Source organism: Vicugna pacos, chromosome 32, assembly GCF_048564905.1.
Source record: "Vicugna pacos chromosome 32, VicPac4, whole genome shotgun sequence".
Lineage (NCBI taxonomy): Eukaryota > Metazoa > Chordata > Mammalia > Artiodactyla > Camelidae > Vicugna > Vicugna pacos.
In genome coordinates, this window is record NC_133018.1 from 7,167,311 (window position 1) to 7,192,062 (window position 24,752).

Below are 24,752 nucleotides of genomic sequence, written 5' to 3' on the forward strand. Positions count from 1 at the left end.
TGGTAACAAATTTTGTTGGCAAGGCTGAGAGGAAATAACATTCTCATACATCAGTGGTAAGAGTATAAATTGGCACAATCCCTACTGATGGCAATTTGTTAATACTCTTCAAAAATAAACATATATCTTTCATTTTACCAAGCAATTCTCATTCTGAGAATTTATCCTACAAATATATTGCACATATATGAAATGGTTTTGCCTTGCAGCATTGTTCTTAACAGTGAAAGACAGGTTAAAAAAATAACTTAATGTCCACCAGAAGGAGAGTAGTTACACAATAAATTATGTACCCAATGGGATATATTCTAAACATGTTAATAAAAAAAACTTTTTAAAAACAAAACCCCCCAAACCCCATAAAGAGGCTGCCCTTTTTGTACTGATATGTAAAGCTCTCTGAGCTACCTTATGTGAAGCAAATAAAGTATGCAACAGTGTAAATGAAGCATAAATCTGTATGAAAGGAGGAAAATTAAATTCTATTTGCATGTATACGCATTAAACAAAAGCTCCATGGCATGCACAAGCAACTAGCAACAGCAGTGTCTTACCTTGTGTGATGAGGCGGGACCTAAGCAGCAAAAATGTAGACTCCTGGAAACGGAACCACTGGGTCAATGGATAAATGCATGTATGCAAACTCCCCCTCATAAAGGCTGTACCATTCTGCACTACACCCAGTTTGGCACGAGAGTGCCTGTTTCTCCTCAGCATCTCCAATAGTAAAATTTTTAGATTTTTTTTGCTAAGCTGATAAGAAATGATAACATAGTGTGGTTTTTGATTGTTTTTAAATTAAGGTTTGTTGCGGTATAATTTACATGAAATAACTTTCACTTTTTTTGGGTTACAGTCATAAACGTATATTCATGTAACACCACCACAATCAACTGAAGACTAAGAATTCCAATGGAAAAAATTGTAACACGTGAAACTATAAAAACATGTCATACTAGTCCACTGTTCATACACACAGCAGCAACAATTTTATTATGTACCCATTTTGAAAAGATAGAACATGTTTCCATTGGCTATGATTGTAGTATTATCAACAGTAAAAGATAATATAGGGTTTTTTTTTTCCTTTCTTTTCTTTCCCCCATCCTGTTTTGCCTTTAATTTTATAGATGTGCCATCAAGCTACTCTGATATTTCAGTACAGGCTCAATGATTACTTACTGATTGCTTCTTTAACCACTTTAATTTAATGACAAATCTTTTAAAATTTGAGTGTTTTAAAATAGTATATATTCTGGAATTTCTCCCCTGCCATTGCTTAGCCTTATGAGAAGTGAATTAAGAAAAATCAGAGAAACAGAAAACTTTATTATTAATGGTAAATAAAGGAGAACCCAAAAGTCACTGTACTACTTGGGTTTAACATATATTCCCTCGAGCATCACGCCTTCTTCTAATAGATAATATGTGAGAAGACTCTACACAAGTAAAAACAGAAAATGCAATTACATTTTATTGCAAGAAATTTGGAAAACGTATTTTTAACAAAGTTAGCTATCCAAAAGTGTTACCTTAGGCTGTCTCTTAATAGCTCCTTTTCACAAGTGTGAAATTTAATGAAGGCAACAGCATTTACAAGCAAGACCAAAATGGTATCTTAATTACTAGCTGCATTTTCTTAGGCAACAAGAGATTAAATGGAAAGAGAAATTAGTTTTACAAATGGCATCATACATCTTTATGTTACATCCCTCTCCATCAAGTCACAGATGGTTATGTGTCTTGAACTTCCTCATATCATAGCAATTTTCTTTTCCTTGGGCATACCCTAATCCATCACTCCTCTAAATCATATATTATTTTTGAATCATTTACAAGGACTGAAGCTGTTTATCAGAGTGATTTAACATTCACTGGCCACATGAAATGGGCTTTTCCCTTACTGGTCTCTACAAGAACATGAAATTTAGAACTTTCTGAAACTACTCACCCTAAAAGTTTGCAGTGTACTCATTACAGACGTTTTGGAGTAATACTTTGACCTGAACTGATAAACTCATCTAACTAACTCTAATAAAGGGTTCCTGGTTCTGTTACCACTGTCAAATCTAACAACCAAACCCTGGGGTAAAGCTATGGCTAATGTTACTTTTGCTTGTCATATAATTCATGTCCAAAAATAGCGACTCACAAGGGCTCATATGGGACTGCTCTCTTCAGATGAGCGTCTATAAAACTCATGCATTAAAAAGAACCCAGACATTTTGCTTTGAATCATGGCCGAGTAACTACTATTGGAATAACAACTCCATGCAGAACAACTATAAATTTTGGATTAAACAAAACAAAACAAAACAAAACAAAATAAAAACTCCCTATAAGCACTAGAATTTGAACTGTGTGGGTCCACTCATAAGCAGATTTTTTCCAACAGCAAATACTACATTACTCCACGATCCCCTGGTTGATTGAGTCTGTGGAAGCAGAACTATAAATACAGAGGAACTGCACAGTCAAAGGAACCATGTGGTTGAAGGGCTAACTATGAGTTACACATGGATTTTTAACTGTGCAGAGGACTGGTGCCCCTAACGCCTGTATTGTTCAAGGATCAACTGTATTGTTAAAACATCACTTCTCCCCAGATTGATTAATTAATCCAATCCCACTCACTCAGCAGGCTTGTTTTCATAGAAACTGGCAAGCTCTTCGCAAATTTTACATAGAAATTGATGCCCAAAATAATTTTGGAAAAAAACAAAGATGGAAGGTTGATTTCAAGACTTACTATAAAATTGTAATAATCAAAGATGTTATTTAATAAATATATAGAGAAAACAGAAACAACTGAATATGCAACTATAAAAAAAAAGAATGTCAACCCTTACCTCACATCACAGACAAAATTTACCTGAAAGGGATGGAAGACCTACAGAAAACAGCTAAAATTAAAAACTTCAAAGAAGAAAAAGTAAGAGACAAATCTTTGCAACTTTGGGGTAGGAAAAGGTTTCTTAGGACTCTAAAAGCATGAATTAGTACAAAAACAGACATGTGGATCATTAGAACAGAACAAGAGAGCCCAGAAATAAACCCACAATCTTTTGGTCAATTAATCTTTGACAAAGGAGGCAAGAACATACAATAGAATAGAGAGAGTCTCTACAGCAAGTGGTGTTGGGATAATTGGACAGCTGCATGTAAATCAATGAAGTTAGAATAATCCCTCACACCATACACAAAAATAAACTCAAAATGGCTTAGAGACTTAAACTCTTAGAAGAAAACATAGTCAAAACATTATCTGACATAAATCTTAGCAATGTTCTCCTAGGGCAGTCTACCCAGACAATAGAAATAAAAGCAAAAATAAACAAATGGGGCCAAATTAAACTTAAAAGCTTTTGCAAAGAAAACCATAAACAAAACAAAAAGACAACCTATGGAATGGGAGAAAATATTTGCAAAAGATGAGACTGACAAGGGCTTAATTTCCAGAATATATAAACAGCTCATACAACTTAATAATAAACAAACAACCCAATCCAAAAATGGGAAGAAGATCTAAACAAGCAATTCTCCAATGAAGACATACAAATGGCCAATACAAACATGAAAAAATGCTCAACATCACTAATTATCAGAGAAATGCAAATCAAAACTACAATGAGAGGTTACCACCTCATACCAGTAAGAATGGCGATCATTCAAAAGTCCACTAACAATAAATGCTGGAGAAGGTGTGGAGAAAAGGGAACCCTCCTACACTGCTGGTGGGAATGTAGTTTGGTGCAGCCGTTATGAAAATAGCATGGATATTTCTCAAAAAAACTAAAAATAGACTTACCATATGATCCAACAATCCCACTCCTGGGCATGTATTCAGAGGGGAACGTAATTCAAAAAGATACGTGCACCCCAGTGTTCACAGCAGCACTATTTACAATAGCCAAGACATGGAAACAACCTAAAAGTCCATCAACAGACAACTGAATAGAGAAGATGTGGCACATATACACAATACACTGGAGTATTACTCAGCCATAAAAAAGAATGAAATAATGCCATTTACAACAACATGGATGGACCTAGAGATTATCATATTAAGTGAAGTAAATCAGACAGAGAAAAGCAAATATGTATCACTTATATGTGGAATCTAAAAAATATTAAAAAAAATACAAATTCTATTTACAAGCCAAAAACAGACTCACAAACACAGAAAAAAAACATAGTTACTAAAGGGGAAAGGGCAAAGAGGGATAAATTAGGAGTTGGAAATTAGCAGACACATACTACTCGACATAAAATCAACAAAGACCTACTGTAAAGCACAGGGAACTATATTCAATTTTTTGTAATAACATATAATGAAAAAGAATCTGAAATGAAAAAATATACATGTATATATATGTATAATTCAGTCACTTCACTAGACACCTGAAACTAACGTTGTAAATCAAGTATACTTCAATAAATAATTTTTTAAAAATCACATAGAAAATAGAATGGTGGCTGCCAGGCGCCGCAGAGTTTGGGAATGGAGAGTTATTAATGAGTACAGAGTTTAACAAGATGAAAAGAGATATGGAGATCGATGTGTAACATTACGAAATTAAAAATTAAAAATGTTTAAGATGATAAACTACATGTATTTTACCACAATAAAAAAATTGAGGAAAAAATTCCTTTGAAATCAATCACAGACCTAGATGTAAAAGGTAAAATTTTTAAACTTCTAGAAGAAAACATTATAAAATAAGATCTTTGTGACTTTGAGGTTGGCAAAGATTTCTTAGGAGGACACAAAAAGCATAAATCATAAAAGAAAAAATAACTTAGACTTACTCAGAATTTAAAATTTCTGCTCTTTGAAATATATACTATTAAGAAAATGAAAAGGCAAGCTACCGAGAGAAACTACTCACAAGTGTATCTGAGAAAGGACTTACATCTAGAATATATAGAGAACAGTTATGACTCAATATTAAAAAGAACCAAATTTAAAATGAGCAAAAGATTTAAACAGAAACTTCACAAAAGATGTACAATGACCAAGAAGCACATGAAACAGTGCTCATCACCATGAGTCTTCAGGGGAATGCAAATTAAACGACAATGAGATTCTACAACATATCCACCAGAATGGCTGAAGTGTGTTGACGCAGATGTGGCGTAACTGGACTATCATATATTGCTGGTAAGAATATAAAATGGCGCAACCACTTTGCAAATCTATTCGACAGTTTCTTGGAGAGTTAAATATGTACCTCCCTTAAAATTCAAGAGAAATTTTCCCAAAAGAAGTAAAAACATATCAACAGAAAGACTTCTGCACAAATAGTCAAAGTAGGTTTATTTATAATGACCAAACACTAGGAAGAACCCCAAAGTCCATCACCAAGTAAATGGATAAACAAAATCTGATATATCCACACAAAGGAACATCACTCAGCAATGAAAAGGACTAAACCACACACAACAACATTAATGAATCTCAAAAGCATGCTGAGTGCAAGAAGCTAGAAACAAAAATGGTCATAACATAGTCATCCCTCAGTATCTAGGAAATAAGTTTCAGGAGTGGCTGCAAATACCAAAATCCTAGGATGCTCAAGTCCCACAGTCAGCCTTCCATATCTGAAGTTCCATATCTGTGCGTTCAACCAACCAAGGACTGTGCAGTACTGCACTACTGAAAGAAATCTATGTTTAAATGCAGATTAAACTTGTGTTGTTCAAGGGTCAATTGTGTATCACTCAATGATATGAAACTCAAGAAAAGGCAAGTCTAACTTACAGTCACAGAAAGTAGTTCTGTGCATGCCTGGGGTTGGGAATGGGGGAACTGACTGGAAAGGGGCACAAGGAAACCTTTTAGAGCAATGGAAATGTCATATATTTTGTTTATGGTAAGGATTACGAGAAGTGTATAAATCTGACAAAACATCTCAAACTATACAATTAAAACAGGTGCATTTTAAAAAGGACACACTATATAGCACAGGGAACTATATACAGTGCCTTGTAATAAACTATAATGGAAAAGAAACTGAAAAAAATTTGTGTAACTGAATCACTTCACTGTACACCTGAAACTAACACAACCTTGTAAATCAACTATACTTCAATTAAAAAAAAGAAAAAAATGGGTGCATTTTACTGTATGTCAACTATAGCTCAGTGAAGTTGATTAACATCTTCTCCACATTAGAAGACATAAGCAAGATTTCTCCTTTATAAAATGGGGATCATAACAGTACCTACTTTATATGAACTGTGATGAGTAAATGGGCTGGGGTTACCATTAGGTCATGTGAAACACTTAGGGCCTGATGTATAATAAAAACTCAGTGGCATAAAATTTTCTTTAAGATAAATATCTTAGCACAAGAGTCACTATAAACCACTGGTTCTCAAACCAGGGGCAATTCTGCCCCCCAGGGGACAAAGGGCAATGTCTGCAGACATTTTGGATTGTCATGACTGGAGGGGTGCTATAGGCATCTAATGGATAGAGGTCAGGGATGTGGCTGAACATTCTGCAATACATGGAACAGTCTCCACAACAAAGAATTATCTGACTCAAAATGTCAATACTGCAGAGGCTGAGCAACCCTGCTGTAAACAAAGTGACACAACAATCCACATATAGAAAGGAAATATGTAAAATGCACATAATTAACACAGAATTTGAAGTCCAAAATATATATATATATATATATATATATCTTCTACAAGTCAAAAAGAAAAGTCAAAACCAATAGGAAAATGAGCAAAGAATAAGAACATGACCAGTAAACATGAAAAGATCCTTACCCTGCAGAAAAAATGCAAAGCGAGTATGTGAGATAGCATTTTAAAACCAATAAAGTGGCAAAAATAAAAAATTCTGACAATATCAAATGTTGGTGACAATACAGAATAGAAATCTATACCATACACTGCAGGTGAAAGGGTAAATAATAGCCACATATCAATACATATATGAATGTACGTACATATATATGCATTCCTATTCATGCATTATGATGAATAGTGATTAATGATAGTTACTCCGGGGGATGAAGGGAAAGGGGAGGAATTTAATTATATTACCTTAATTTAAATTACTGTTCTGTTCTCTAAAAGCTGTGTTTTAAAACGATTCCCATTCACTGATCACCTAATATATATCAGATACTCTGTAAGATATACTTCATACCTTTAATTCTGCACAACAAATCTATGTTGTAGCTATCATAGCTCCTGAGATTGAACAATTTACTCAAGGTACATAGCTAGCTAGTGGCAGAGACAGAATTCAGGCCAAGGGCTTTCTACTGCAAGGCCAGTCCTCTCTCTCCCACAGCAGTAAAATATTATGACCTATGCCCTAGTATTTGACAATATCAAAGCATTCTTGTAAATACTTCTGGCTTTTTATAGAAATATCTCAATCAAGATAATTCTGGAATCAAGAGAAGATAAAGAAAATAGGATGGCAAAAGCAGAGTAAGTAAGGCAAACAAAAGCTATAGAAGCCTCCCCGAAAAAATGTACATAGACATGAAATTAAATATGTAATTTCAATGGTTCACAAATTCCCTGGGAGCACTCACCAAAAGGTATTTGGATTCCAGGTTAAAAATGTCTCTTTAAGAAGAAAAAAAAAAAAAAAAGAGCAGCCACATTCAATTATTTCAATTTAATTCTTCAAATGTTTGAAGGACCATTCAAATTTCTTTGACCAGAGTTGTACTTTATCAACTACTGCATAAGTGTTCCAAACACTGTTCATGTTCAGAAACTTTTTGGTTTGCCTCAGTAAAATCTACCATCATTCTTACTATAAAGAGCTCTTTGTTCCAGAACTGTATACAAGAGAAGTAATGAGACTGGTAGTTATGTGAGGCTTGTAGAACTGGTTAAACTCAATCGGACATTTTGTATGTAAAGGTTACCTTTGTTGAAGAAGGAAAGTTAGAACAAGGAACAGGCTTAAAAAAGAGGTTGGATCTTTTCTACATCCAGAATCAATTACTAATAAGTTATATTCCATTACATGTCCATATGTGCAAAAACACACAAGATTCAACATCTTTAGCTTTAAAACAAGAAAATGAGACTATCCATTAGCTTATGGGGGGGGGTAACCATTAGCTTATTTTTTTCACATGTAATAGTTTTTTTCTTCAAATGTCCTTTCTCATTTTGGGGTGACAGTTCATGTCTTTCCTACTCTAGTCTTCATTCCCTCATTTGAGAATGAGAATATTCCCTTATTCTGCCATTTTTATCTCTTAAGCAGATGTAGTATACAAGTATTTAATTTAGTTATGCAGATTTCATGTTTTCTATCAACCTAGCTAATTCTGAATTACTATATTTTCTTTCCTTCAATAAATGCACCTAAACTGATTACTTTCTTAACCTTTCTTAAACCATATCCCTGTGGTTTTCATTTGAGTGTTTTACTATGAATCTTTAGATGGGAGACAATGTCCATACTGTATAACTGGTTCAGAGTTACACTCCACCCAGTACACTGTCTCCTCACGTATTTTACAAACTTATGTTACTATGAGCAGCAACTGTGCTATGCAGAGAATGGAATTAGTGAACACTTGTGGGAAGACTTCAAAAGTTACCAGAAATGCTCTGCAACATCCTAATTTTTCTTAATGATTAATAAGCCTTGTCAACCACAAATTGATCCACGTTTTTAAAGCTATTTATATTTTCAGCATGTATAACACCAGGGGACAGACTAAAACTTAAGATGACTACTTCCAGGTTTGGCAGTTAATACTACATCCTTGGACTTTAACATCTCCTAACTCTAATATACAGGGGTACAGTATTCAAATCTGTAGACTGTCTATTCCTATCTTTAAGTATAATCTAGATTTTTGACCATAACCTCCTTCTACCCATAACTGAGACAAACTATTTGTCCTAAAGATTGTCTATATGTCTCAAGTTTTAATTTATTTTTACCTAGAAAAGGTGCACTGGAAAGACTAGATTTTGAAGTTTTTAAAACCTGGATTTGAAACCTTGTTGTTTCACAAGCTAGCTGAGTAACTTTTGCACAAGTAACTTAACTTGGCTCTCTGAACATTCTTTTCCTTTCTTAAGCACGCTAAAATACCTATCTCTTAAGGTTGTCTTAAGGGTGAAATGAGACAAAACGTCTTCATTACCTAACACAGTACTTGGCATGTAACCGATGCCCAATCAATAGGAGCTATTTCCAGTTTCTCAGCTCCCTGAAAGTTAAGAGCATGTGTTTCCTTGAACCCTCGCCATCGCGGTAACTAGCAGAGTGCTTCACACATTACAGAAACTCTGAATCCCAGGAACTGCCTTAGGAGGAAGTCTCCAGCTTTTAGGTAAATATTTCACTACTATTATTCATTATTTTTTTGAGGCAGTCCTAACTCCACTAGGTGTATTCCATATAGATTCATATGTGTTTTAATATTTTTATTCTTTTCACAACCTTTCAACAGCTTCTTATGGTTCTCAGGATATAATTCAAGCTCTTTACTAGGGCCTAGTGATCTATTTAGTCCCAGCTTGTTTTTTCTCTTCACTTAAGAGGTACTAGCCACACCTGCCCTCTACCTGCTCCTCAACCACCACTCTGAGCCTATTTCAGCCTCGCGGTCTATTTCCCTCTAAGAGGAATGCCTCGCCCACTTTCACAGGTGGGGCTATTTAAAGCTTGAGGCTCAAACGTGGCCTCCTGACAGCCCTGCCCTTGATTACCCTGCCTCTCCCACTACCATGTTATTTTATTCACGGAACATCACTTAACCACTCTGCCCAATTCTCCCTCATTTGTTTCCGAGTGAGGACAGGGACTGTGTCTATTTTGCTTCTAGGTGTGTCCCCTATGCTAAAACTGTCTGGTAGAGAGGAAGCGAGTGACCTCGGGCGACAACGCCTCCACAGGTCCACCTTCTGGCCTCTGGGCTGGAGCCTGGGCCGTCGGGGGAGCCTCCCCTGGGACGCGCCACCCTAAGGGCAGACACCCCCTCTCCCACCGGGGCTCGTCGGGAGTGTCGGCCGCCCCTCGCGTCGGGTCACGGACCCTGGGGGGACTGGGCTCTCAGGCAGGGGAGGGTGTGGACACTGAGAACTCGTGTGGCCACGGCGGCTCGGGGCTTCGGCCTGGGCTTCTGGAACGTGCGCGCGAGCCGCCAAGCCCACCGACACCTCCGGCCTCGGCCGCCTGGACCCGTCTCAAGTTTTTAATATGGATTTCGGCAATGAGGTGTCCGTCAGCAAGGCGGGCCCCCTCTCAAAAGCAGCGGGAGGAAGTCTAGTTCTAGTCACCAGAAAACGACTTCCAGGGAACCGACTGGAAAACTCACCACAGAGCGCAGGCTGCTCAGACGCCGCGAGACAACTTGACTGGAGGGAGGAGCCCGCGCAGGGCACGGGCGAGCGCGCGCCGAGTTCGCGCAGCCGCAGTGGCAGCCTCGCGCGTCCTGGGTGGGGCGCGCAACTGGGGGGAGCCAGCCTCTCTCGCGCGCTGACGCGACAGGCAGCGGCGGAAGGGTGTGGACGCGCAGGCGCCGCGGGGGCTCCGGGGGCAGGGAGGCGGGGCCGCGCAAGCGCCGTGAGAGGCGGTAGCAGCGGCGGCGGCGGCGGCGGCGGCGGCAGCGGTGTCGGCGGCAGCTGTGAAGGGGTTCCGGGAAGATGGTGCTGATTAAAGAATTGTAAGTGGGATTAGTGGGCGTGAGCGAGGTTACAGGACGGCCGCGGTTGGAGATTCATTGAGAAGTGGCGGAATATTCCTAAGAAGCAGCGAGCCTCCGGCCGGCCGCTCCCTACGCGCGCCCCCTCCCCGCGGCCCGCGCCCCCGGCCCGCGTCGCTGGCCGACTCCGAGCCCCGCCGCCGCGCTACCCCAGAGCACCCCCCCGGCGTTGCCGTGGTAACACTGCTGCCCTTTCCCCCCGGGCGAAGGCGGCGGAGTCCCGGCCGGAGCGCGTGGCTCCGGTAGGCGCGGCCGGGAGTTTCCGCTGGGACCCGCCTTCCCCCCAACCCCCCACCCCAGTCTGAGTCTGGGCCCACCCCCAGGCTCGCGGGTGGGACCCGGCTGGAGCACTGGGCTGGGGAGACGCGGTGGGTCGGCGATTTGTCTTCCGGGGTGGAGCCTACCCGTAACCCGTGGGAGGTGGGCTTGCCAGGTAAAAGCATCCTTGGTGTCGGGATTCGATGTGGGACATAGGCGCCGTGAAGTTCCTGCGGGAGCCGGGAGTCCGGAAAACCTGTGCTGGTTAGAGCCGCTCAGTTGACTGAAGTGGAGAGCTGTCTCTCTCTTCTCCGAGTCTCAGTTGCCACATCTTGAAGATGGGGTGACCCTCTGGGCTCCATGTGCTTCCCGGGGTTTCGGTGAGGCGTTAACGTGGTTGGTCGAATAGAAGGGTTTCCAGGTGCATCAGACCGGCTCCGTGGTTTTGTTGAAGGCTTACGGCATTTCCTACCAGCACGGACTGTGAATATCACAGGAAATCTGGTTGGCAGTGAATGTTCGGCTGTCACAGCTGGTTCGTGTTGTCAGCATCCGTCGGGCAACTAGGGATTTCGAGTGTGGCCCGTTCTTGGGTTTTTCAAGTGCTCTTTCCATTTTAAACTCTTTAAAAATTACAGCTTGATTTAACTAACTCCAGACAGCTTATTTTTAGTGTTAGTTCTCAAACTTTTTTTTTTTAAAGTCACTCCTGCCGCTTCTCTGCTTAAAGCTGTCCAGACTCCTTATCTTATTGAGTAAAAGCCAACGCCTGGGAGTTCTGAACACTGTTTTGTGCTATGATTTCAGTTACAGCTCCTTCCTTGCCCATTCCAAGCTCACAGGTTTCCTTGCTGTTCCCCCACTATTCCAAGGGAAAAAGCTCAGTTCAAGGCCTTTCTACTTGACATCCCCTCTGCGTGAAGTACCCTTCCCTTATCTCACTAATTCACCTCCCTCTCTCAGGTCTTTGCTTAAATATCGCCTTCTTAGGGAATCCCTGTCTGAAGATCTGATTGCAACCCCCACCATTTGGTGTTTGCCTTTTCTGCTTTGTTGTTCTCCATAGCAATTATCACCATCTAACATGCAGTACAATTATTTTTTTTTCTATTTTACTACCTGTATTCTCTCACTGCGTACCAACTCCATGAATCTATTTTGCAGCCTCTCATATCCCCAGCTCTTAAAATAGTCTCTGGCACAAAATAAGTGTTCAGTAAGTATTAAAAAGTAAAATAAATTAATGAAAAATTATAACTTTAGTCCATGACAAGGATCCTGAGAAAAGACATTTTCAGTTAAAGTTATTTATAGTATTGAACTTGGGATTTGTAAAATTTTTCTTCCCATGTATCGTGCAAATATTATCTCATTTATTACTCTATGACAGCTTTATAATGTAGGTAGGTGGCAGATAATAAAACTTAGGAGGAAAAAGGACAGAAGGAGGGGATAGGTATAGCTCAGTGGTAGAGTGCATGCTTAGGATGCACAGAGTCCTGGGTTCAATCCCCAGTACCTGTATTTCAAAAAAAATTTTTTTTTAATTAAAAGAGAGAAAGAAGAAATAAAAAAAATGAAAAGGAAATTTACTTGGCACAAGTCACATAGCAAGTGAGTTGCAGAACTGATTTTAGATCATAGATGTAGTCATTTTTCTTTTATTAGTTGTTTCCTCCCCCCTAAAATGGGAATTAAGTGTTTAGTAGATCCCTTTGACAGTTATGCAAGTAGTATCAGGCTAATTCATGGAGAGTAATTCTCATTGGGAATATGCACACTATGCTTTTTTGTGAACCGTTAGTTTCATTATAAAAACTTTAATGTACTGAGGTAACAAATGCAGAAATGTGGCCAAGGTGTAATGCGTTTTTCTGAAGGAATTATAAATTAACGTTTCTTGATATTCACCCCTCATGTATGTCTCTCTTAGATTTTTTTCCTACTATACTTTGCGGGGGCGAATTAGGTTTGTTTATTTATTTTTAGAGGAGGTACTGGGGATTGAACTCAGAACCTCGAGCATGCTAAGTATGCACTCTACCACTAGAGCTATACCCTCCCCACTCCTGCTGTACTTTTTGAGGACAGAAGCTGTTTCTTATTTTAAATATTCCTAGTGTCCAGCACAGCATCTAGTCTAGCACACTGTAAGTGCTCAGTGTTTAATGAAAAAAAAAAAAGATTCTTCTTACTTAAAGTCAATTTTCTAAAATTGTTTTTCGTCATGAGCAATGAATAGGTCATTCCTATGTGAAGATGTTGGTAAACTGTAAAATATTTTGGTAAATGTTTGTTGTCTTAAAAAAAATGCCATCTATTTTTGACCTGAATTAAAAAGTTAGAAATGACTTTTTTAGGTTAGGGAGTTCCCTTCAAGTTGTTTCTTAAGCGATAGATGAAATTGCCATTATTGTCAAGTCCTGGTTTTAAAGAACTGGTTGGTAGTTCTATTTGGAAGATTATTTTCATGAGGGTTTTCAGGGAAGTTTGAAAATTTTCAAATTGCTCTAAAAGTTGAGTACTGCTTTTAGAAAAAAAATACAAAATCAAAGCTTATTTGTTTCTTTGTTCTTACTTTTCCTTAAGCAAATCTTGAAGAAGTTACTCGATGTATCATTTATTCAGAATGTCCTAATCAGTCACTTTCATTTTGTGAAGTAAATTTCCCTGAAAGTGTATAAAAATAGGAATCTTCCTGCAAGTGAGTAGTTGTTAAAATTACTCAGCAGTGATTCTTTGGTTTTGTGAAACTTCAGGGAGGTCTTTACCGGTTTCCTCTCTGTCGCTTCCTTCCATTTCCTCTACAGCTCATCATCCTGTTCCAGGCCTTGGTGAATCCTTGCCCTGCCTCCCAAAAATGGCTTTTCCCCACCCTCCTGCTTCTCATTGTTTATAACCATCTATAGATGACATCTTCAGGTTGACAGTAGTTATGTCACTTACTTTTTGGAACAACCTTCCAGAATTCTTTGTTGTCTAATACATTAAATAAGACTTCTTACTGTTGTCTTCCAGGACCTGAAAATATGCTCCCATCCTATGTCTTTGTCCATATCTTCCAAAGTACACTCTCATCCTGGGTCTTAGTCTTCTCCAAACCACTGCTCTCCCAGTTTATTTTCTGTTACTGGGACAGTGAGCAAGTTAGTGTGTACCCTGAGCAGACGGCTAAAATGATTAGGTATGGAAGGATTTTGTAGAACAGGTTTATTCTTGATGAGAATAGAAATTAGTGACCATTGTGACTTGGGGATTGTTCACTGTCTTTAGATGACCATTATCAGAAAGTCTAGAGTGATGAGTGACCCCTCAGAAGTTAGGGAAGAGGGAATAACAGGAGACATGTTACGTATGTGGTAGAGACTGAGGTGATGTGAGCATTTAAGCCTCGATGTTTGAGGGGAATAGGAGAGGAATCGATGGAAAGTGCAGCTGAAGAGGAGTTGGAATGAGGAAGACTATTGGGAATTTTCTATAAAGTGAAAATTGAGGTGAATGCCCTGATATTTTTCCCCCCTCCTTGTAGTAGAAAGAGTTAAAATAGGATTTTAGATGACACTGCTGTGGTAGCTTGATGGTTAGGTGGGAAAAGTCTGAGAAAAAATAAAAAGGCCAAAAAAATAAAAGTTATTGTCTTGGGCACGACCTATTACCATGAGACAACTAATATTTAAGAATGGCCTTGGCTTTCAGAGTTTATTGTGGAAGTAAGTGTGAAGGTACTTCCTTAAAAAAGTCTAGAGATAAAATACAATATCCTGATATAAAATACTTCATCATAGTATTCTTTTTCGGAATTCATTTCAGGAGCATTATGCCTTTGTACTGGTCCTTTTGTGTGTACAGTAACCAGCTCTCTTGGACAAGATCAAACACAGCAACCTTACACTGAAGCTACCCCAGAAGGGGTTGTATTTATAAGGTTCAAAGTATTTTCCATGGTAACGTTTTTTCTTATTAGATCTAAAGGACCTTTTATGTGTTTTTCTCAATAAAAGTGAGGAATAATTAATTGGGTAGTGGGGAACAGTTTTTGGAGGAATTCATTCATGAGATTCAAAACATGTATTCTGGAAAAGTGTCATAAAAACAAAATGCATAGTATATAGATGGAGGATGAAACCATACTAAAAATTTCATGAGGGCAACTTGACCAGACAGTCTGCAAATAATACTTCCTGTACTCTGCAATTTTCAGTGATGAGTTGTCTCTTGTTCCTTTACTCCCCGTAAGACTCTCTACAACTACTTTTTTGGGGTCCTGGAATAATGAGGACACTCAGTGCAAGTGATCATTTAGAGTCAAGTGTGGTGGTTTTATTTCCCCAGCTTAAAAACTTATTTACAACTGTAGTCATTGCGAAGACCCTTTTCCATAAATGGCATCTTGTACTATGCTATCATTGGGTTTAAAGCAAAAGCTCTTTTAAGCATGGAAATCTGTTTTAAAGCACCTATTTCACGTGTAACATATTTTTTATCCCTTTGTCTTTTTAGCCGAGTGGTTTTGCCATGTTCTGTTCAGGAGGTAAGTCTTGCTTGCTTCTGTATTTTATTGATATAGTTTATTTTGATATGCTAACCTGAAGTCATATTTTCATTGTATTCATTTACCTTTACTTTGCAGTTTATGTGACAAAATGAAGTATGATGTGTTACAGGTAATTAATTGTAAATGAGCTTTGTTACACTGCCTTGTTTGGGAAAGGTCTAAGAATGTAGTTTAACCTCCTGTCCAGTACAGGAATTCTGTCTTATATCCCAGGGGAAGGAGATTCTAGCCTCAACTTAGGCACTTTAAGGTTAGGTCACTTGCTGCTTAGAGAAGCAGCCTCCTTTACTGTTGGATATTTTAAAACATTTGTCTTTACTTGAAACCAAAATCTGCTTTCCTGTAAAGTTTGCATGTTGTTTACAGTTCCTTCCACTTGAGCATAGGGAAGTAAACCTGTTCTGTCTTGCATATAACCTTCAGGTTTTCTTTTGGCAGTTCTCTCTCTTCCCCCTAGCCCTTTTGTTCCATCTTCTGTATATGAGGTCACAAGGTTTAACATTCCCAGCACATTCATTTGTCCCAATATAACATGACCTCTAGACTCCCTTACCAGCTGTCTCACTACTGCATGTGTTGAAGTTGTTGCTCTCAGTTGAAAACAGTATTCCAGGCACAGTCCCACCAGCGTGGAACCATGAGGGATCAGTCTCCCCTGATGTGCGCGTGGTACAGGAACATCACCTATTCAGAACTTGCATGTCCTACAGTTGTAGCTATCTGTCATATAACCAAGAATGAGAATAAAAGCAGAGAAGGGTTCTGAAAAAATCAAGATATGTGTAGCAAAAACCCATAAAGCCCTTTGAGCCCCTCTAACTTGTGCACAGTTTGCACTTGCTCGGTTATCTGGTTTTTCTAGAGCTGACACTAGATTAGAAGCAGTGAATTGGAAGTGGGACAAAACAAACTGATAACCTAAGATGTGACAGCTGACAGAAGGCAGACAGAAAAAAAATAATAAAATGCAGGAACTAAAAATGAGTAGCTGTCTGGCGCTGTTTAATGTAGACTTGAACACAGCTGTATATACATCAGTAGCATGAGGTTTCTGTGCTGGAGCGTATTAAAACACTCCAGACAAGCCAAGCACCCCTATTTTTCACTTGTACAATTGACTGTTTGAACTTGAATGTAGAAATTGACATTTGTTTTGGTTAAATTTTTTCTTTTCATTTCGGCTAGATGGATCAACGTGTTGAAATCTTTCTGAGTCTTGGTATTGTCACCCAAAATAATCTTAGCTTTTTATTATATTCAGACTAAATAAACATGCCTCCTGCCTTTATTTAAGTTATTCTTAAAAATGAGAAAGAAAGCCTAGTAGCATGCCACAAAATATCAGTCCATTAATAACCTTTTTTTGGATACTGTGTTTAGTTGTTTCTGTGTAAATTTTTGTTACTCTGTTCCTGACCAAGATCAAATTTAACCCTCTTACTTAGAGACATTTTAATCCTACTATATAAAATCTGAGACACTATTTTGAAGGACTTAGGAGTATTGTAGCATTACTGGACTAACCCTGTGTTGTATCATGAAAACCAAAAGAAGAACTGTAGCCCTCTCAGGAGTCTAAAATCTCAACAAAAACTTATTTTTCATGCATTTAAGAAATGTATTTGATTCCAGCTTCCTAAACCCTTCCAAACTGAGTATGTGTATGTGTAAATTAACTTGCACGATAACATCATCTTCCTGTGGGCTTTTTAGATATATGAGTATTTACTGAGCTTACAACGACCCCTATTATTTATTCCTCAAAAACAATGTTAGTTTTAAATGATGAGTTTTTAGAGGTGGCTTTTCTTTGAAAATATGCTCAGAAAAGAAGAAAACATTTCTTCAGGCTCTCTTCATTGGGAGGAAGAAATTTAGCCAGGTTTGAAGAGATTGGAGATAATGCCATGACTGAGTCACTAGAACGAGTTAGAGCACAAGAACTTGGCTCTTCATCCTTCGCTGGAACTGTTAGAAACTCCAGACTGAAGTAGAACAGGGCTTCCTGCTCACAGGTGCTGGTGCAGGCCACTGGGACTTCTTGTTCCCTTAAAATGAAATAGAAACCACTGTCAGCAATTTCTTACCTTTTATGGTAATACTTGGATATTTACGAATAGTTTAAAAACAGTTTCTGTTTACTGGAGAACTTCACAATTAACAGTTCTGACCCCGGATACCCCAGTACTGTTTCTGTTTAGGTGGACAAGGGCCAAATTGGGCGTGTCATATGCATACGTCATGGAAAAGAAGACCCCAGAGGTCTACTAAAATTTGGACTATAATGGTTCTTTGTATTTGCAGGCTTTTATTATTACACTTTATATCCCTTCTCATTACTGAGAACTGTATTCTGATTGCTCAGCTTTCTTATAAGGAACAATTACATTCCTGCCATGTCTTTTTTAGAATTTTGTGAAATTAAATGAGGTATAGTAGATGTGAAAATGCTTTGGAAAATATAAATGTATATTTATTATTATTCAAAAAACTGAACCAAATGTCAAGGTGTTGTCTTGATAAATGGATAGTATATATTATTTGTAAGTAATAGCTTTCTTAAGTAATGAAAATCTTGTAAAATATTATAGTTTTTTGAACTGTATAATCATATGGTGTTTGTCTCTCTAAACATATTTATTTCTAATTTGAGTCATGTTTTCATATAGAGCATATGTACCAAATGGTCTGGGTATACTTTTCTATATCTGTAGTAAGATTTTAGCATAGGAGGTTTCTGCAGTTGCTACTGACTTCCTGAAATTCTGTGCTCTTTAATATTTCAGTATCAGGTTGGGCAGCTTTATTCTGTTGCAGAAGCTAGTAAAAATGAGACTGGTGGTGGAGAAGGAATTGAAGTCTTAAAGAATGAACCTTATGAGAAGGATGGAGAAAAGGGACAGTATACACACAAAATCTATCACCTAAAGAGGTAAGCAGGATGTTCACATTTGATGCTTAATCGTTATAGTAAATAATCATGCTTTAACTATGCGGCCTACTTATTAAGCACGTAACTACCTAACTCACTAGTGTTGAGAAGGTACTTTTTAAAACTTTAATGTGACTCCCTCCAAATTTTTCAGTGTGATGATATGTTGTATTTTAATTTTTTGAGAGCCTTCCCCACTTTACTAGTTATTTTTAAATTATAATCTATCTGCTTATTAAAAAATTCAAACAGAAGATTATAAATTAAAAACAGTCCCCACCTCTTGTCATCACATAACCATAGCCCCAGAGAGAAACTAGAAACAGTTTAGCATTTATCCTTCCAGATCATGTCCTATACATACTCAAGTAAGTTTTTTGAAAACATAGAAATGAATAATTTGTATCATTTGTCTTCACAACAGATAAGGTCATACCATACATACGGTTCTGCACTTTGTTTTAATTTTCATGCAGTGATGTATCACAAACATTCTTTTGTGTTATTAGTTAATGCCCTTTCCATTCTTTTTAAGGCTGAGTAAAATTTCTTAGTGTGGACATAAGCATAGTTTATGTAACCATTCTCTAAGTGATAAGGTTGATTTGAAGGTTTTCAGTATTTTCCTCTTTGTCTGTTACAGATACTGTTTCTATGAACATGGCTGTAGATAAGCCTTTATGCTTAGGTTACTATTTCTCCCGGAGGAATCTATTATAGGAGGATTGCTGAACGGCCATACTTATTTAAAATTTTGATATTATTGCCACATTTCCCTCCAAGAGTCTGAGAGTATTCATTTTCCCATATTTTTCTCTTTTTAATTTTTGCCAATTTTATGCACAGAAAATAGCCTCTTGTTCAAATTTGTATTTATTAGTGAAGTTGAATGTCTTCATAATAATTGACCATTTGAATTTCTTGTGTGACTTGACTGTTCAAATCATTTGTTCATTGTTTTAACCTCTTTGATTTGTAGAAATTCCTTTGCACATTTTCCTAAGTTTGACAGTCTCACCTCTGCCTTTGGCATAAATATTTTAAAATAGAAAATGCACACCAATATTTATCTAAGGGCAAGAGATCAGTGATGGTTTTTAAGAGTCTATTTTATTTAAAAAGTCTGTTTTGTCAGTAGCATCCCCGGTTTTGTAAAGGTGGGAGGGAATCTGCCCTGCACTTGGCTTTTTTTCTCTTCACATCACATAATCAAATAACACTGGTGTTTTGTAGAGCTTTTTCAAGTGGTACGTAAGCTGTGATGATCACTATTTTTCATACTTTCTCGGTTTAAGGCTACTGCTTGGTTTATAGTGACACATGAGTATAAAGTAGGTCATCACTTTACAGAACCTTACATTTTAGTGTTGTTTTCTCTTAGAACACAGCGTTTCTTTGTCTCTGATGCAGGTTGAATGAAGGCAATAGCTTTGATTAATCAATTACATCAAGAGACTGTTATTCATTGTTTCTATTAATTTGTTGGCACCCTAAGTATATCTAAAAATGTGCCATTTGAGAGAAAACTTTGGCATTTTAGATGGTATAATCTATATAATATGTTGCTGCATTTACTTACATATACTCAGCTTTATTTTTCTAGCATTTTACAGTTACTCATTAATTGCATATTACCAATACATAAAACTCGCTTTATTATAAACATGGAACTCTCGGGGGGTTCTAAAATAAACCAAAAAGTTTGATATATAAAATTTTCTGCTGATCTGTGATGTCTATATGTGAATAAGTAGATTCAAAATACCCTTCATTTGAAAACTAAGCGTTGGAATACTGGAGAAATGTTTGCTATATTATTGCATGGGAAAGACCAGTTGCTAAACTCGTACATAAATAATACATCATCATCACAAGGGACGCTGTATATAATTTTAAAAATTAGAAAAGCACTTGGGAAAAGATTCATTAAAATGTTGAGAATGTTTTTTCCTTGGAAGTGGAATCATGGGTGATTTAAGTATTTTTTACTCTTTTGTGTTTTTGTTTAATGAGAAAAAAAGAATGGTAAATATTTTTTTTTGAAACATTTGATTTCACTCCAGCCATAAATAAGGGATCTTTTAAGTTCAGGAGGGCTGTATAAATATGGTTAGTGCTGGAGAGATTATTGTTCTGGAGAGCTTACTGGGATGAGGTTCAGAATTCCTTTCAGACTTTTTAGTGGATTAAATAAAGGAAAGCCTTGGCTCTGGAGCCCAGCCTCCCAGCACACTCCAGCTTTTGGAACTGCTTCTTCATTCCTGGAAGGAGTGAAATCATTCCACAGTACCCTTTGATTTCACCCTTACCTGCACTCATTTCTTCCTCATTGCAGTCCTGAGAAATAGACGGTATGCACATGGTACATAAGAGGACGCAAAGTTTCATATTTACTCAAAGTCATGAAGCTAGTAAGTGGCAGAATGGTGACTGAGCCTGGATTCTCTGATTTCTGATCCCAGGCTCTTTTGGTCACAAATAGAGTTCCAAGGGCCTGCACTGTTGAGCACACGTGTCCCATGAGAAGGGAGAGTCGGGGTCTGTTCAGATGGTGAGGGCTGTTTGATGCTCACAGGAGGCTGACCTTGTCGCACAGGATGGCAGTTGTGGGTGGAAGCATGGAGCGGCACGACACGGGAGAGGGGAAAGGAGGTGGCAATAGTGGACCTCAGGCAGTGTGGCAGATAGTGGCTACTCTGACCGTGATGAAAAACAACCAAAAACCTGTCCATTAATAAAGACAAAACAGGGACCAACTGTCTCTGTGGTCCTGGGGTTGGAGGAGCCTGTCATGGGGCAAAGGCAGTCAAATGTCCACACTCAGAGTCATCACTGTCACAGTGAAGGCACAGCAGCCACAGGAGGACTATATTATGGAAGGGCAAAGAGTCATTTAGCAGCAGGTGCCGAGGCCTTCACTGTCCCATAGGAAATACTGCGGTCATGGCCCAGGGCTGGCAGTTCAGCCCCATCACACCTCAGTGTCCAGCAGGGGCATCAGTTCAGCAGGCTCAGGACATACCTGCAGGTCCTAGGGTTCTAGAGCTCTCCCAGAGGGAGTTACATTTGTGTCCAGTTAATATATGATCCCTGTCCAACATTTATTCTGTTGGGGAACCTATAGTGCTGTGTGCACTGGTAAGATACACGCACTTAATCACAGCCAGAAGATTGAGAAACAATCTTGACCAGGTATTAAAACATTCAAAATTTAGTGATCATCACAAGGGACATTTCAAATGTCTGGTTTCTTTGAATCTCAGGTAGTAGTCTTACAGGATAATGAGGTTCTTTCCATTTCCTTTGATAACTTACAGTGAGTTGTCACCTGCTATAATTTTAAGCAGAGGACCTAGTACTTACTGTGTGTTGTCACTACAGGTGCTGTGGATGGGAGCTTATTCTTTTCCCACAGCAACCTTTTCTAGGGAGGAAACTAGGACCCAGTAATTAAGGTTTCAGCAGCGGGCCCATGTGTCACGGGCCCATGTGTCACTGCCCTTTGGTGGCAGAGTTAGGCCGTGAACCCGGGCAGGTGTTGTGACTCGGAAGGTACCCTCTTTATCACTTTGCTTTACTGCTGAGCCCTGTGGGAGGGTCCAAATACTTTCCATTTCCTAAACTGAACTCCAGAAGAATTTACAGAGCATTCTTCCAAGACCAGGGATTTCAGCACATCCCATTTCCTCATGAGTCTCAAGTCTTTTTCCAAAATAAAGTTGAACTTAACAAGCTACTTATCCACGATTACCCATGTATCTCCAGTTGTTATAATTCTGTCCAGAGTGAAAACCATTGGCCCTGAGCAAGCCCGGCTCTTCATTGTCCTCTAGAAGTGACCTGTTCAGCGTCTTGAGCTCTTTCTTCTGATGTTGGGTTGCTCGTAACCTGCTGGGGTTCTTGCGCACAGCTCAGATCTGTCCTATGCAGAGCCATCCCTTGATGGCTTTCATTCATATTCATCCTTCTTCCCTAAACACCATCACTGTATCTTCTCAGCTTCACACCTAATCATGTATTTCTATATACATACATATTTGTCTTGTGTACCCCATTTACCACAAAAGTGTGAGTACATTTCCTTAAGTTGGTTAATATACACTTAAGAGTGGATGGTGGGGAAGGAGGACAGAGTTCATCAGGCAAAGAATTTTGAAGCAGGGCAAGGAAATGTGTTGCAGCTTTTGAGATGGTGTTTCAGAGAAAAACTTAAGAGTTCTCCCGAGACCTCATAGACACACACTGACCAGTACTTTTGGTCTCTTCCTTCTTGGGGAAAATCAGCTTTACTGTTTTTTGTTCCTCATAAGCATTATACCCTAGCCAACTTCAGTCAGTCCTGGATGATGGAGAATTCATAAAGCTTTGCCAACTCCAGAATGGCTTTGTTCCCCAAAGGTTGAAACAGAAGTTTTATTGAAAATCATTGCTTAAAAATTTCATGTGGTTCAAGTTAAGAGCTCATTTTTGTAAGCAAAAAGAGTCATTTGCCAAGAACTTATGTTCGTGTTTAAAAATGAGGAAGTTTAAATCATCTGAGAATGTAGAGATTGACTATGTATGTTGCTTCACAGAGACGAGCATCGCTAAGTGTAAGAAATTAGTAGATATCAGCTGAATAGAGTAATCCGTTCTTCACTCGAGAATTAGCCATCAGCGCCTAATTTTTTCTTTGTGTATGGTTCCTAGTCTTAAGTTTTGCACAGTTCAAAGTTTTCTAAATCAGGAGTTACTGTATTTCAGAAGAATGTCAGACATCTTCTGAAATATATTGTTTTTTCATGCTGCATTTTATTTCTCATTCCTGTTCTCCTTTTGTTATGTGAAAAATACTTCTTTCTCTCTCTTCTTTTTTTTTGAATAATTCTCTTGAATTTTAGAGTCTTGTTACACGTTCTGGAAGCTACTCAGTTTGTGTCTGGTTATTTTACTTCTTTCCTACAAATGAGAGGATTGTAAGTCATTTTGTAATTTTTGTTCCCCTATATCTCTTCCTGCTTTCTTCCACCTGTATCACTGCTCCATTAATGCAACTTCTGTTCTCTCTTAAACTTCCAGTTGCCTCTAGACTGACGTCTTGCCGTTCATTCTTTTTAAATAATGCTGCCGTGAACATTTCTGTACAAGTTTCTCTGTGGATGTGTTTTCATTTCTCTTGGGTATATATATATACACATGTACACATACCTACAGTCGGAATTGCTGGGCCGTATGGTAACTCCTCACTTTTTAAAGAACTGCCAGACTGTTTTCCAAAGTGACTGCACCATTGTACCTTCCCACCTGGAGTGTACAAAGGCTCCAATTTCTCCACATGGCTGCCAACACTTGTTACTTTCGGGTGTTTTTTCGTTTGTTTTTTCAGAGGAAGGGCAGGTGAGGGGAGTGTGAGATGGTGTCTCACTGTGGTTTTGATTTGCATTTCCCTGCTGACTAATAGTGTTGAGCATCTTTTCATGTGTGTATCGGTCATTTGTAGATTTTTGGAGATTCTGTTCAAATCTTTTACCCATGTTTTAATTGGGTTGACTTTTTGCTGTAAATCCTGGGTGCTGGTCTCCTGTCAGATATATGATTTATAATTTTCCTCCCACTTGTGAGTTGTCTTTTCATTTTTTTTTTGTATCCTTTGAAGCTTGAAAATCTTACAGTTTTGAAGTTCAGCTTACCTGTTTTTTTCTTTTGCTGTTTATGCTTTTTGTGTTACACATATCTAAGAAACCATTGCCCAGTCTATGGTCACAAAGATTTACATCTACCTTTTTTCCTAAAAACTGTAGTTTTAGCTCTTTCATTGAGATCTGTAATCCATTTTTAGTCAACGTTTGCTGCCATCCGTTCTTGCCCACTCTGTAATTTTCTGCACAAAACCAGAGCAGTCTTATAGCTGAAACCAGGTTATGTCATTTCCACCCCCTCCCGCACCATCCTCATCCTGTGTCCCTCCGTCCTCAGGTCACTACAGTTTGCTTTGCTCAGGCCTCTGAGTGGCCCACGCAGGCCACATCTTCTGCTATCTTAGGACCTCTGGTCACACCATTCCCTCCATCTGCTGTGTCATTCGCTGTCTCTTTGTGTAGCTGGGCCTCTGCACCCTCAGATCCCCCCTGTAGTGTCACTTCCTTGGGGAGGCCTTTCTGAGCCCGTTGCCCCAGGTGCTCACTTGCCCATTGCCCTGTTCCTTAACCTCACAGCACTCCAGGAAAGGGAATTCTCTTTTCCCTTTGTTGTTTGCTGATCTGTTTTCTGCTGCTCTCCCTGGAAGGTGAGCTCTGGGTGGGAATTGTCCCTGATTGCA

At 38.7% G+C, this 24,752-nt stretch overlaps 1 protein-coding gene, 1 long non-coding RNA gene and 1 other non-coding gene across 6 annotated transcripts in view; 2 read left to right on the forward strand and 1 right to left on the reverse strand.

Moving 5' to 3' along the window:
* LOC140690924 (uncharacterized) overlaps nt 1–10,452 on the reverse strand; it is a 35,499-nt gene extending 25,047 nt beyond the window's left edge. Inside the window, exons 1-2 of one of the 4 annotated variants that reach the window (XR_012066287.1) lie at nt 10,323–10,366; nt 555–597 (exon numbers count right to left, since the gene is read on the reverse strand). This is a non-coding gene — a long non-coding RNA (uncharacterized lncRNA). Of the gene's footprint in view, nt 1–554; nt 598–10,322 lie in introns of all 4 variants that reach the window. The other 3 variants (XR_012066283.1, XR_012066286.1, XR_012066284.1) reach the window with 3 other exon arrangements.
* An 8-nt stretch (nt 10,453–10,460) lies between these two features.
* Nucleotides 10,461–24,752, forward strand: part of PITPNB (phosphatidylinositol transfer protein beta) — a 56,774-nt gene continuing 42,482 nt past the window's right edge. The window contains exons 1-3 of the mRNA XM_031692640.2: nt 10,461–10,670; nt 15,468–15,498; nt 18,309–18,454. Coding sequence (XP_031548500.1) covers nt 10,651–10,670; nt 15,468–15,498; nt 18,309–18,454 — 197 coding nt within the window. The 5' untranslated portion in view covers nt 10,461–10,650. The remainder of the gene's footprint in view (nt 10,671–15,467; nt 15,499–18,308; nt 18,455–24,752) is intronic.
* Nucleotides 12,420–12,491, forward strand: TRNAP-AGG (transfer RNA proline (anticodon AGG)). The gene has a single exon. It is a non-coding gene; the product is annotated as a tRNA-Pro (tRNA).